The 12,523-nt window shown below is 47.8% G+C and overlaps 1 protein-coding gene across 1 annotated transcript; it reads right to left on the reverse strand.

The window, feature by feature from the left end:
* Positions 1-426: 426 nt before the first annotated feature.
* GUSB (glucuronidase beta) lies at positions 427-12,523 on the reverse strand. The gene is made up of 12 exons (XM_074160713.1): positions 12,289-12,523; positions 10,446-10,634; positions 9,885-10,066; positions 8,941-9,083; positions 8,234-8,421; positions 7,166-7,318; positions 6,183-6,361; positions 5,657-5,803; positions 4,440-4,524; positions 2,706-2,882; positions 1,926-2,061; positions 427-652 (listed from the first exon to the last, which is right to left on the reverse strand). Exons 1-12 carry the CDS (start codon positions 12,511-12,513, stop codon positions 495-497), a joined length of 1,962 nt encoding a protein of 653 aa, XP_074016814.1. The 5' UTR covers positions 12,514-12,523; the 3' UTR covers positions 427-494.

A 12,523-nucleotide genomic window follows, 5' to 3' on the forward strand; every position in this document is an offset into this window, starting at 1 on the left:
TTCTCAGCCAGGCACATACGTTCTGTCCAGCCAGAGAAGCTATTTAAATTGTGCTCGTCAGTAATCCTGTGGACAATCTGCTGTGATCTGAGTAGCGTAACTGCTAGGGGAATATAACTGGAGAACCTCATTTGCATTGGAGGGATGTGATGTTCGTTTAGAGTAACTTGGTTTTTTTTCAGTCTTTAGCATTGATTTATATATCATGTAGTTTTACTTTATTTTTTGCCATAAACAGATACCTCAGTCAGGATATTTAAGTTCAGTTCCTTGAAACTCTGAATATTCATTTTACTACCTGGAAGGAGGAAGCCTACAGACATGGCTATGTGTAGGAAAATAGTGTTTCTGATTTGCTTTGTATTATAGTCACTAATTCAGGTGGACTAGAAATTGCATTAGATGTGCAAGACTTGAGTCGGGCATAAGTATTATTTAAAAAGAAATTTAATGAACAAGTTCAGCATAGTACCCAGCCACTGTACCTTTTGATTTCATTTTAGAAAGAGGGAATGTGATTTTATTATAGGAGGAAGACAGCTCGATTCATTTGCGATCTTCCAGTACCTTTCTCTAAGAACAAATGCAGCTGACTTGGGCTGTCGTTGGCGGGTAAATATTCCTTTCTTGTTCCCCAAAACACGTGTGGTCCCTGTAGAGAAGTTATAAAATAAATCAAGTATATATAAAATGCTCTTATATCCCCTACTGTGAACTGTTACAATGTAGGTACTAATCAGGTTAGGTGGAAGAGACCTATGCACTTTCTTCTACAGATAGTCAGGTACAACGGGGAACTTGGCAGATGTAACTTGCGTCATCTTGGCAAGACTAATTGATGTAACTGAGCAATATTGCTGCAATCCATTGTATTTGCAACTGGTAAGTCGATGACAGTTAATTCAGGTGTGCCCATTAACTTGATCAGTATTATATTTACAGCAGATGTTTCTTCTGCCATTAGCTCCACCTTGAAATTTGATGGTGAAAATGTTGATTACTAACTGTTTGACTGTCCTGTCTTTAGTGGTGTCTGTATCCTTTTGGCTGTTTTAGTTTTAATAGGAAACTAGAGAAGAGGATCACAACATGTAGAGAGACTGGGACTGCTTATGTGTATGTAAACCTGTCTACATTTTCTCCATTCTCCTATTTAATATTGGTACTACTTTTCTGACCGCTTCTCTGCGATGACTTAGCTTTGTAATACCGACATTGGTGCTCTACAGATTATTCCTAATGGTGTTTTTCTGCCTGAAATTAACACTGACTGTTCACCACCCTAACTCACCGCAGGTGGCATATGCATAACTGGTTCCTTACTAGGTCTCCTGAGTTGTAATTGTTTTAATTTCTGTGTGACTGTCTGCACTGGAGATTAAGTAATGCCCCATACTCTGCGAATGCACTTATTTATGTGGATGGAGCATCGCGATGGACAGTTGTCTACCGGTGTGGCATCCGGTCCTCTATTGCTAAACCTCTACCAAGTTAATAACACGTTATTTAAGGTGCTGTGTTATTAAGGGCAGCTGTAGATGAAGCATGAAGTGAGTGAGACGCATCCCTAACAGCTGACTGAGGCTTTGAATTGAGGATGGCCAAGAAATAAAGTAACCTGGGTCTGCTCACGAGCTTCCCTGGCATTCTGCCCTAGGGCGTTGTCTCACATTCTGGGTAGCATCTTTGCAGGTGGGACATGTAGGAGCTCAAGCTGGAGAGAGAGGATGCATTAAGTCCAGGCAGGACCGTCCCTTTTGCTCCAGTCATGCTGGACTTTGTCACAGAAACCAGCTGTGCTCTGTCTTTGGTAAGCAGAGGGCCCTTTTCTCCTACTCTACAGCACAGTATTCTTTGTGTATCATAAACCACTTTAAACTTGCAGGGAGGATGGAGAGTTGCTTAGAATATAAATATAAGCTTACCTTGATTAGTCATGAAATCGGCAAAATTCCATATGAGCTCCCCAATTACATACTCTTTCCTCTTTTTGTCAAAAACGGAATGGTACTCCCTTAGCATGGCTTTCTGATACTCCTCGCTGAACATCAGAGGTGGATCCTACAGCCAGGAAAAAAGAGGTGGCCTTGAATTAAGGTGACAGTTAATCTCAGCAAAGCCTCCGTACGTTAATTTCCTATTTATTGGGGACCTGCTTCCTGAAAACAAGCTTTACAATTGCTTGGTCTGTTCATTGCTGCTGCATTAACAATGGCTGTTCGTGATGATTAGTGACTCCTGACGTTACAACGGGAAAGGCACATAAAGTACAAACATAACGCCAGATATATTTGGGGAGAAGTTTGTGGTATTGCTTGGTAATGGTGCTCTATCGTGATGGGTATAGGAGTGCCGCCCCCTTCAATGCAGGACAGCATCGTGAAACGAATTCTCCGCTCTCCAGAGTCGTATCTTCCCATTAAGTGTTTCCTATGAATACCGGAGTACAGATTTCAAAATGCTCAGTGCTTTTACTCAAAGCTAAGAACTTCTCCTTCGGTAGAATCTAACCTTTGTTAGTCAGTGGCAAAGCTCATTGATTTTTAGTGGAGCAGGATTACAATCCTGGCGTATTTTGGATGCTCACAAGCTAATGGATCTCAAAACTAAGAAGTCAGGCTCAATGGTACTTGTGTCTTCTAATTAAATTTTGCTGACCCTGTAAGCGATGCTTTATTTCCATCTATAGCATCTGTAACACTTACGCTGTGAAGTCCAGGAACCGAGTCTGCTCCGTATTCACTCTGGATAATAGGTTTTTGGTAGGTTTTATACCAGTTCTCAAACTGGGTTGTGAGTTGTAGTGGAATAACTTCCAGGTGCCCTGGGTCGTGATACCAGGAGAAGTAGCTATTTACACAAATTACATCCACATAAGGAGCCTACAGAAAACAAGGTGAGAGTGTTTTGTCACAGGGCTCGGGGTAGACAACCTTCACTCGTAAACCTAAATCCTCGTTTTGCTCCGTTTCATGGAATACAGTTTCATTACACAATAAAGTCTTTTTCCCTATCACTAAGGCCCTCCCAATGTGACATTTTATTTTTTCCCAGAAAAAAAGCAGGATAAAATTAACAAGCTAATAGCGCATAAATTTGGCTTTTTTCCTACAGCCTTAGGGAATCAAAGAGTTAGACAAGATCAACTCATTTCATCCTCAGGTTTGTTAGAAGTTTTTGAGTTTCCAAGATGTCTCTGGCTTGCTGGTACACTTAGATGTACTTTTTTGAGTATTGGAATGTGATTATCAAGTTAGTGGTCAAATATTTTGACTAGCAACTAAATCTGTGCATCAATGGTGCAATACTAAGACTAAGCATTCTGCAAGTTATATGCCATTTCTACCACATGGACAGTACGATAAAAGGGCACAAAGCCCGCTAAAGATAAAGTGATGTTGTATGTAACTTGTTCAATGTTCTCTTAACATGTTTTGTAATAAAAGGAAAAAAAAAAGTTCTAATATCACATCAGTGTATGAGATGTATTCTTTGGTTCTGTTTTTCCTGTGTCTCCTCAAGCTGGTCAGAACACGCTCGTGGGGATGGGATGTCGGAGTCTGTGTGTGCCTGATGAAACGGTGATATCTGAGGGCAGATCCCTGCTGGGCACCCTCAAAACTAAGGCCATCGCTTTTATTTTCCTGGGGTGGGGAGGAACAGACCTCTTGGAGTTACAGGAGGCCATTCCTGCTAATTGTAGCACAGCTTGGAAAAAAAATAAATACAAGGTGTAACCTGTAGCGGGGACGTGCGGTAGTCGTGTCATATACCTACAAACTCACCTGCCAGAAGTGTTTATTGTACAGTACTGACTATTATGAAGCCATCTTGAAAAATTAAAACGTACATAGGAACTACCCTGGAAACTTATTTTTGTGTTAAAGGTCGTTGGTTTGTGCTTTGGCCAGCTTAAGGCACAGGCATCCAAGAGCCTTTTGGCTATTTCTACAGCTCTAGGGCTTTAATTATAAAGCTGGAAGAGCTTCTTGATTATTCAACATAAGCAGACATCTGCCAAATAAGATCTAGAGCAGTTTAAAGCAGGAATTAAAGCAAAGCTTCCTTCTTTAGACTTCCACAAGGGCTGTTAGCATTTTAAAGAGGTTTAAGCTTTGGTTTAGTTGCAAGTGAAAACCCAATCAATGGAATAGCAAAGCATGACAGTGTTAATAGAACCCAGGGGTCCGATCTTTAATACTTAAGACAAAGAACTGTTTTTCTCTCTTAACAGATATTTTTTTTCAGCTGGACTACAACTACAGGATAAGATGCTTTGTACTAGAAACAAAAACGTAAGTTTTCTTTTGCCTCTCCCTGTTAAATATTTCCAGTAAACTTGGGGAGGTGGGGGGAAAGGACTGTAAAACAAATGACAAGAGAAGGAAATGTAATGTATGAACTTAAAAACAAAGAGCTAGAAAATAAAGTAAACTTACACCACGATCAAGAGCGTAATTAGCATCTGTCACAAAGGTTACTGGTCTGGAGGGATCCAGAGCTTTAGTGCGAGCTATCACTGTCCTGTTTGCAAACAGTAAAGCAAGACTTCAACAACAACATGGATAAACAGAGCCCCATTTCCCCAAGCTCTCTGTCCTTTCACCACCCCCCCTCAGACATTTAGAGCTGCTTTTGATTTAGTAGGTAGAGGTTTTTTTGATTAAATACTGCAGGATACTTAGTGATCATTTGCTATACAGTGCCTGCAATTCTAGCCAGTTCTGCAGAAGTATAAATATCATGGCAAAGAGACCTTTATCTGTCACAAAGTTGGTTGCTATTCCACCTGAAAGGAGACCAGAGTGAAACTATACCAAACACGGGCATGTTAATTTGTCTGTTGGTGTCAGCAGCTTAGAAGCTGGAGAAGGGACAGTGAGTTTGAAGATGAAAATGTGAGAAGGGTAGTGGAAAATTTCTAAGCAGCTCCTGGGATGTGTTCCTGCAAAGGCACGAGGCCCCAGCCCTACGCCACAGCAGGCAGAGCAGTCAAAGATTGGCTGCTTCTGAGGGTACCCTGAAAGAGGGAGATGAGAGAGAACGGGAGTGTCAAGCTCTGCTGCTACCTTCATATTGCAGGAAGGTTGTGGATCACTCTGAAGAATGAAAATTCATAGTTACCTCCTAATGCGCTTACAGCTACTAGGGACAGGCTGCTACCCCATTACAGGGGTACTCTTGGCTATCCAAAGCTTAAATCTCTTTAAAAATAAGCCCCAGGGGTCTGTAGGGAGAAATAACTAGCATTAACTGAAGAACCTCGTCTTCAGAATTAAAGGCAAATTATTTTTCAGCTTTGAATTTAGCACTTGTCTTCCACTGGTAACAAGGAATATCCTGTTCCCATCATGTCTGCCTTTGCTGGACCCTTCGGTCAAGAAGAGATGCTCAGACCAAATGGACTCCTGGCAATTTTGCAGAGGAAAATAGGTTGATTCAAAAATAACAGATTGAGACTGTTGTGTGTCTCTGAACATCAGTTCAACACATGCAGTGGTTACATTTTTAATTTGCAACTCTGGGTAGTGTTTCAGGGTTCCCAAAAAAAATGCTTGCTCGCTCTTTATTACTTCTCTATGCCATCCTAAAGGAAGCAGCAGCAGCATCTGCCAAGATTCAAGCCTCAGCTCTGTGTACAAGCAGACGCACTTACTTAAAATAGTAAGCTGCTGGGGGCAGCTCCGATGCCGGCTCGTTGGCTACTGACCACATCACAACTGACGGCCTGTTCTTATCCCTGCGGATCAGCTCCTCCATCACAACCAGATGATGCTGCAAGGACTTGTTCCCAAAGCTCTCGCTTAAAGACAAGAGGAAGAAAGATCCAGTGAGGTGAGGGTATAAAATCCATCCCCTTTGCCTTTCCCTGTGAAAACTCAAGCCTCTGAGCCTGGACACTGAATATGGCTTCTGCCCTATTTCCCCAAAGCCTGCTGCACAGTTCAGGGCCATGGTTTGGGCTTGTTAATCAAGCCAGACCAAATGACGCGATGGCCATGTGGCAAAACGCCCTGCCGTTGCCCAACCTCGCCAGGCACACGTGGCGCAATGGGCCGATTTCTAAATAGAGCAAAGTACTTCCATTATCAGGACAATGGGCGCCGCGGGAGGGGAAGGGGACGCGGCGACAGGGGTGAAGCTGGAAACAAGGGGAAGGGTCCTTTTGAGCGATTGCTTACGGCATTTTAATCCCCACTCCCGGGCACTCGTCGATCACCACGATGCCATAGGCATCACACAGGTCCATGATCTCCTCGGCGTAGGGGTAGTGGCTGGTGCGGAAGGAGTTCGCCCCCAGCCAGCGCAGCAGGTTGAAGTCCTTCATGACCAGGGGCCAGTCGAGGCCTTTGCCACGGATCTGGGGAAGGGACAGAGACATCACACCCCATCATGTTGTCAGATGGGGGCTTCTCCTCACACATTAGCTGGGCACCACTGCTGCCCTGCTTGCTCCTGGAGTGCTTCCAGCCCCGGGCACCATTTCTAGACTGCACCACCTCTGTGTGCCTTTCTGAGGGGAGCTGCCACACGCACAGTTAAGACCCTGAGTGTTTGGAGAAGCAAGAGGGGATGGCGGTTGCAGCCAAGCCGCTGGCACTGGCAACTTCGGGGCGCTGCTCTGCCCTGCCTGGGCTGCCCTCTCCCTCCCTGTCACAGTTGTTAGCCATGAGGTGACCAGGGCTGAAGGAGGCCCTGGCCCGGCGGGGCCCTGTGCCCTCCCCTCTGAGGAGAGCCCGCGCTCCCGCCGCCCCTGAGGTGAGGGGCGGGGACGCGGCCTCCGGCGCGGCTGTGGGGCCGCCCAGCGGCCGGGCCGCGCCTCGCAGCCCTGCGGCTCGGACCTTCCCCGCCGGAGACTCCGGTCACCGGCATTTCCCCGGGTGGGGAAGCCGGGAGCCGCTATTTCTGACTGGAAGCCACGGCCGGGGGGTCGTTTAGCTCCTCTGCCAGCAGGGCTCGGGCTCGCCAATGAGCCCTGATGTCATGACTATGGCAGGACTGGGCATGGTGTCCCCTTAATGTTCACCCTGGCAGCTCCCACCCGGGAGAAGGGTGTGAGGAAACAGCCCCTTTGGGTGGAGAGGAGAGGTAAGAGCGGTTGCCACCTGAGCGGCACAAAGCGAGGTGCCATTAGGTGCCCCCGCCACCTGCACTGCACACTTACGTCTGCGTCTTCGTGCTTGTTGACGCCGTGGAAGTAGAAGGGCCTGCCGTTGATGAGGAACTGCGTGCTGGTGACATGGACGGTGCGGATGCCGACCGGCAGCGTGTACACATCCTCCAGCAATGCCCCGTTCACCTGCGCCTGCATTTTCACCTGGATTCCCAAAGGAGAGACACGAGTGACGTGCTGGGCTTCACAGGGATGCCCTGTCCTCCTTCCCCCTTGTCTGTAAGGGTTGTCCTGACTGCCCATCCATTTCCCGGCCCTGCCTCGGCACCCTGCTTGCTCCTCGCCACTGCTTCAGCCACCTCTTGTGGTCCCCATGTATCTCCTCAGGGAAGGAGCAAGGTCTGACTGAACAGAAAATAGAAATCCAAGCTGGGGAAGCTGAAGGATGAAGAATGAAGCCTGGATGACCCTTCTGGGGCTTGTTTGTCTCCCCTTATTCATCTGGGCCATTTCATCACTCCTGGCAAGGCAGCGGTACACCTCTTCTGCTCTGCACCTTGATACCAACCAACAACTGAAATGTCACAAGATGCTCACAAGAGCTACAAACCTGAGCCCCTGGAAACTCACAGCAGCTCATCTGCCCTGATTTCTGCATCTACATCACTACTCATCCTTAACTCAGTCTTTCAGGCTCATGCTATTGACACTGAACTCTTGCAGAGGGGGAAGAAAGCTCACTGCGTGGCAAAGCATGTGGAAGCGGTTAGCAGCCTGCTCCTCAGAGACTCTCTGGTTTTGTGGTATCTCCTCCCCTGTGTTGTGTCAAACAGTCCTTTGGTAAGGGATGGATTGGGCCCTAAATGCGAAGAGCAAGCATCTGAGAGTGTGTGCGTGCACTCCAGGCATTCCCCCTTCTTCGTACCGACAGACCCTTCAATTCAGCATCCAGGAAGCTGGCAAAGCTTGATTTGATTACTATCTAATTAGCAATGCCACTCTGGTCACATGAACAGGATCTGCGGGAGAAGATGAGTACGGAAGATGGGCCATATGGCAGTTCCTTAACGCTATTAGTCAGAGGGAACGCACACAGAAAGGAAGAAATGTCACTGTTACCTCTAAGGAGTAACGGTATCCAGGGTTCTCGTGCATCAGGTAAGGCCACCAAAGGTTTGGGTTCAGGACTTTTAGCTCTCCAGTTGGCCCATCGCCTGTAGCAACCACTTTCCCTTCTTGGTCACGTAAACTCAGGGACAAGGAGTAGAGTGTGCTGCCAACAACCGACACCTGATACTGCACCATTGCTGGTTCAAAGGAAACAAAAGACAATCAGAGGCTGCCAGGAAAGGAAAAACACATGCATTAAATGTTAGAGGGTTTTCACATACAGCAGCATTAAAAAATTAGGGAGATGTAGAACAGCAACAGAGTGGCATGAATAGAATGTAGGAAGCATGACCTGTCTGTCTGGAGGTCCAGAAGTTTCCAGCAAAATTTGTGTATCACACAATTCTGTTACTTAGAGATAATCCTGCTTTAAGTAGCAGGAAGACTGCCCCTACTGAGAAATTCTACTTTGAGAAACACCTCATCATCCTTTCACTTTAACAGTAGTCTTTTGCAAGTGCTTCTTTATTTTCTTGCTGCTTCTGAACTCTCTATCATATTCTTGCAGCTGCTGAGCTGTGCAATAGACCAACTCAGGTCCAAGAGAAAGCCACTGTGATACAAATTTAATCAGACTTTTGCAGTATATTTTCTCTGCTGCCCTTGTCATCTCCATTTGGAGCCTGAGGTAGCTGCTGTAATTGTTCTGGACCTACCAACACTCTCTGATGAAGTAGTTGTCACAGTAATATCATCTATGTAGACAGAAGGAGTGGTGTAAAGCACAACCGGGCGATGGATTCCAGCATAATTAAAGAAATCAAACCTGATGTTCTGTACAAAATAGTTCTTGGGATACCTGAGTGAGCAAGACAGGAGAAATGGCTACATTATGTTTCATTACACAAGAACTGAAGGCAGCATATGGATGCTAGCAATGTAAAATAGCCATGTAAAAATAGATGCTAGCTGGTAAAATAGTCTTTACAACAGGATGGGTCTATTTCTCAGTTGTGCTACTGCTGCTACACTGAAGGGAACTATCAATTAACGAATATCTAATGCACTGAATATGTTTGATCCTTCAGGATAGCTGGTACTTGTAGTTTCCAGCTGAATTTAAGCTTCTCAATCAGAGAGTGTAGCGATAGGAGGAGGGGTAATGGTTTTAAACTGAAAGAGGGGAGATTTAGATTAGATATTAGGAAGAAATTCTTTACTGTGAGGGTGGTGAGACACTGGCCCAGGTTGCCCAGAGAAGCTGTGGCTGCCCCATCCCTGGAGGGGTTCAAGGCCAGGCTGGATGGGGCTTTGAGCAATCTGGTCTGGTGGGAGGTGTCCCTGCCCAGGGCAGGGCGTGGAACTCGATGATCTTTAAGGTTCCTTCCAACCCAAACCACTCTATAATTCTCAAATCTGCCACTGATTCAACTTGGCACTTAATTTCAGTTCCCTGCGTATAAAACACATGCAGTAACTCAGTGCACTCTCCTCCTAACACCAAAGCTTAAACTCCTTCCTGCTCAGCTGATTAATTTTGGCATAAATAACAACCAATATAACTGAGTTACTTGGAGGGTCTTATAAACCAGCAGCCGAATAAATTCCCATTCTCTTATCCCTGGGATACGCTCAGCAGTACAGCGCTTCAGCAACTCACCTTGTTTTGTCATTCATGTACTGAATTGATCCCGGAGGCAGAGTGTGGGGTGTCAGGGTGTTGTTGAGCGCGACTGTGACGCGGCAGGGGATCCCTGGGCTGCCCTTGACGATGCTGCTTATATCTGCTTCAAAAGGGAGGTGGCCCCCTTCGTGCTCCACGACTTGCACTCCGTTGACCCACTGCAGGAGGAGAAGACACCCGTGAGCCCCAGAGGGAGGGTCACTGGGGTTTTGTGGTAGGAGTAGCAGGGAGAAGGCAAGGAGCTAGGGCTGGGTCATGTACAAGCAAGTGTCACTGAGAGAAACAGATTTGGGACGATTCCGTAGCAAGGAAATGTTTTAGTTGTTTTTATGTTTTTAGGTCCTGATATCGAAGGATCAGAGAAGAGAGACTTGGGAAACACGACCAAGTTCTTGGCTGGAGGAAAACAGCCAAGAGTTAAGAAAATAGCAAACTGATAAAAATCTAGGCAGAGATGTGTTTGCTGAAGAAGTCATAGGACAGATTTTAGTGCAGCGTGACTTTGGAAACACAGGGACAGTTTCCCGTGCAACGTACCACGATGGAGTAGTAATGGGCACTGCCGAAACGGAGCACCACTCGGGTGTTGAGGTCGTCCTGGAGCCATCGGAGAGGAAGCAGCACCTCCTTCTCATACCAAACCCAGCCAATGTAGTTCTCCAAGCTGGGGTCCTGAGTGATATCGTTGAAGCTGGAAGGCACTGGCATGTCAATCACAGGACCGGTCTGGCAGGAATTGCACAGAAAGAAAGGGAACAGGTAATTTAAAAAAAGAAATGTTACTCTCTTGACTGTCCAACCTGTACCGCTGGAGGTATCCCCTTCCACTGACAGCTGTACAGTCCCTTTCCCAAGTGGAAATACTTGGGAAAAACTAGTTAGAAACTGGTGTGGTCTGTCAAAGGTCCTACAAAAGTCCTACTTGATACCAGGCCCAGGAGCCTGCCTGCTCCTACGGGAAGAAACTGCCCAGATCTTTTTTTCCCCTCCTGATTTACAATAGGGAAATGCATTTATTAATGGCTCTGGTATTGTGGAATCAGAGATGGGGGAGGGAGGGGAAATAAATGCCCAGGTTGTTGTTTCAGCTTCCCACAAACTGTAGTTCCTCCCACACAGCTCCAGCCGTTTGGCGTGTGGTGCTGGTGTGCTGTCAGTTCACCGGCACAGGGGGCTGCGTGTCAGGCTAAGAGCTGCAGCAGGAGAGTGGCAAGAGTATCAGATATTTTGGGCCAGATCCTCCAGGGAAGGCCCACGGAGACTGTTTGGGCTGAGCCCCAGGTTTGTCGCTCCCTGAAAGCAACGCAGGCTCTTTAGGATTACAAGAGAGCCGGTTCGCTTGCTTATTTTTCATAGGAGGATCACGGGCAGGCAGTGCCGTACCGCACTTAACGTTTGAGGAAACCGGCCGCTATTGCAAAATGGAACCGCTCATTTTTAGCACCCGCCGCCCTCGTGGTGTTGCAGAACCCAGCCCTGCAGCAGCGCACAGCTGGAGCGCTTCCCCTTTCCTATGGAAACCTTTCCATGGGGAGCGGAAGCAGGAAGGTCTGGTCACTCCGGGGGGGAGCATCATGTGCATGGCTGACTCAGCACCTCCGCAGAGACTCTCAGCGCCCCGGCCAGACACCAGAACATCCCAGCAGGAAAACCCCTGGGCGGTGAAGTGGGTTTTTCTAGTCTCTGGTACGGGATAACCTTTGACTGGGATGGCCATAGCGTGCGTCTCCTTCAAGGAGATTCTCTGATGGCTGAAGGAGGTTGAGCGCCCACTTCTCAGCCCTCCTTTAGGGGGGGCCCAGCCTAGGATCCCGTTCCTCTCCCTGCTCTCGGCTGAACTTCCAGCAGCACAGCGCCTTCTGCAATTTGGCAAAAAACCGCCCAAAGAGCTAAACCAGAAATGATGGACGCATACATTTTCTGCACAGAATACATAACTTCTCTCTTTTATGCAGCGGTGTTGATTGCACAACGGATTTGTTACGCTGCAACTTGCTTATCTGCGCGGGGCTACTTCGGGATAAATAATTCCAGAGTGCCCTTTTCCAGGCACTTTTTTGTTTACTCCGTGCTGCTGGGGACAGGTAAATGTCGTGCGAGGTCAGCCTTGCTTTTGCAGCGCAGGGATTTATTTCTACGACAGCTCAATAGTGGCTGTAATTTGAGGGAAAAACGGGCTAATCGGAGTCGGTGGCTAATTAGCGAGCCCCTTAATAAAAACCTCTGCAGAGCGACCAGGCGCTCGGCACTGGGCAGAGAGACAAGCCTGATGGGGAAGGAAGGGAGAACCGCCGCTGTGGGGAGAGGGAGGCAGCCCGGTGTGCCCGGGGCCCTTCCCGGGAGGAGACCACCCCCCCGCCCGCCGCCGGCCCCGCGGTACCTGCCGGAGCGGCCGCCGGTACCAGCGCTGCGCGAAGCCGGCGTCCCTGCTCGGCGAGAAGTCGGCGCGGAAGCTCCAGAGGCCGCCGAGCTCCTTCCGTTCCCGGGAAGGGGTGTCCCGGGGGTAGAGCATGCCGCCCGCCGCGGCCGCCCCCGGCCCCAGCAGCAGGAGCAGCAGCAGACGGGAACCCCCCACCATGCCGCCGCCTGACGCTCCCGCCGCCATCTTGGTTGTG

This window comes from Numenius arquata, chromosome 18 (assembly GCF_964106895.1).
Source record: "Numenius arquata chromosome 18, bNumArq3.hap1.1, whole genome shotgun sequence".
NCBI classification, from domain to species: domain Eukaryota; kingdom Metazoa; phylum Chordata; class Aves; order Charadriiformes; family Scolopacidae; genus Numenius; species Numenius arquata.

Bases quoted from the DNA above. Each gene is read 5' to 3' on its own strand.
- GUSB (XM_074160713.1), bottom strand. From the start codon at position 12,513: ATGGCGGCGGGAGCGTCAGGCGGCGGCATGGTGGGGGGTTCCCGTCTG. The intron at 2,062-2,705 runs GTAAGTGTTACA...TCCTGGCTGTAG, and splicing joins CGGTTCCTGGACTTCACAGC to GATCCACCTCTGATGTTCAG. The intron at 653-1,925 runs GTAAGCTTATAT...ACTTCTCTACAG, and splicing joins CGATTTCATGACTAATCAAG to GGACCACACGTGTTTTGGGG.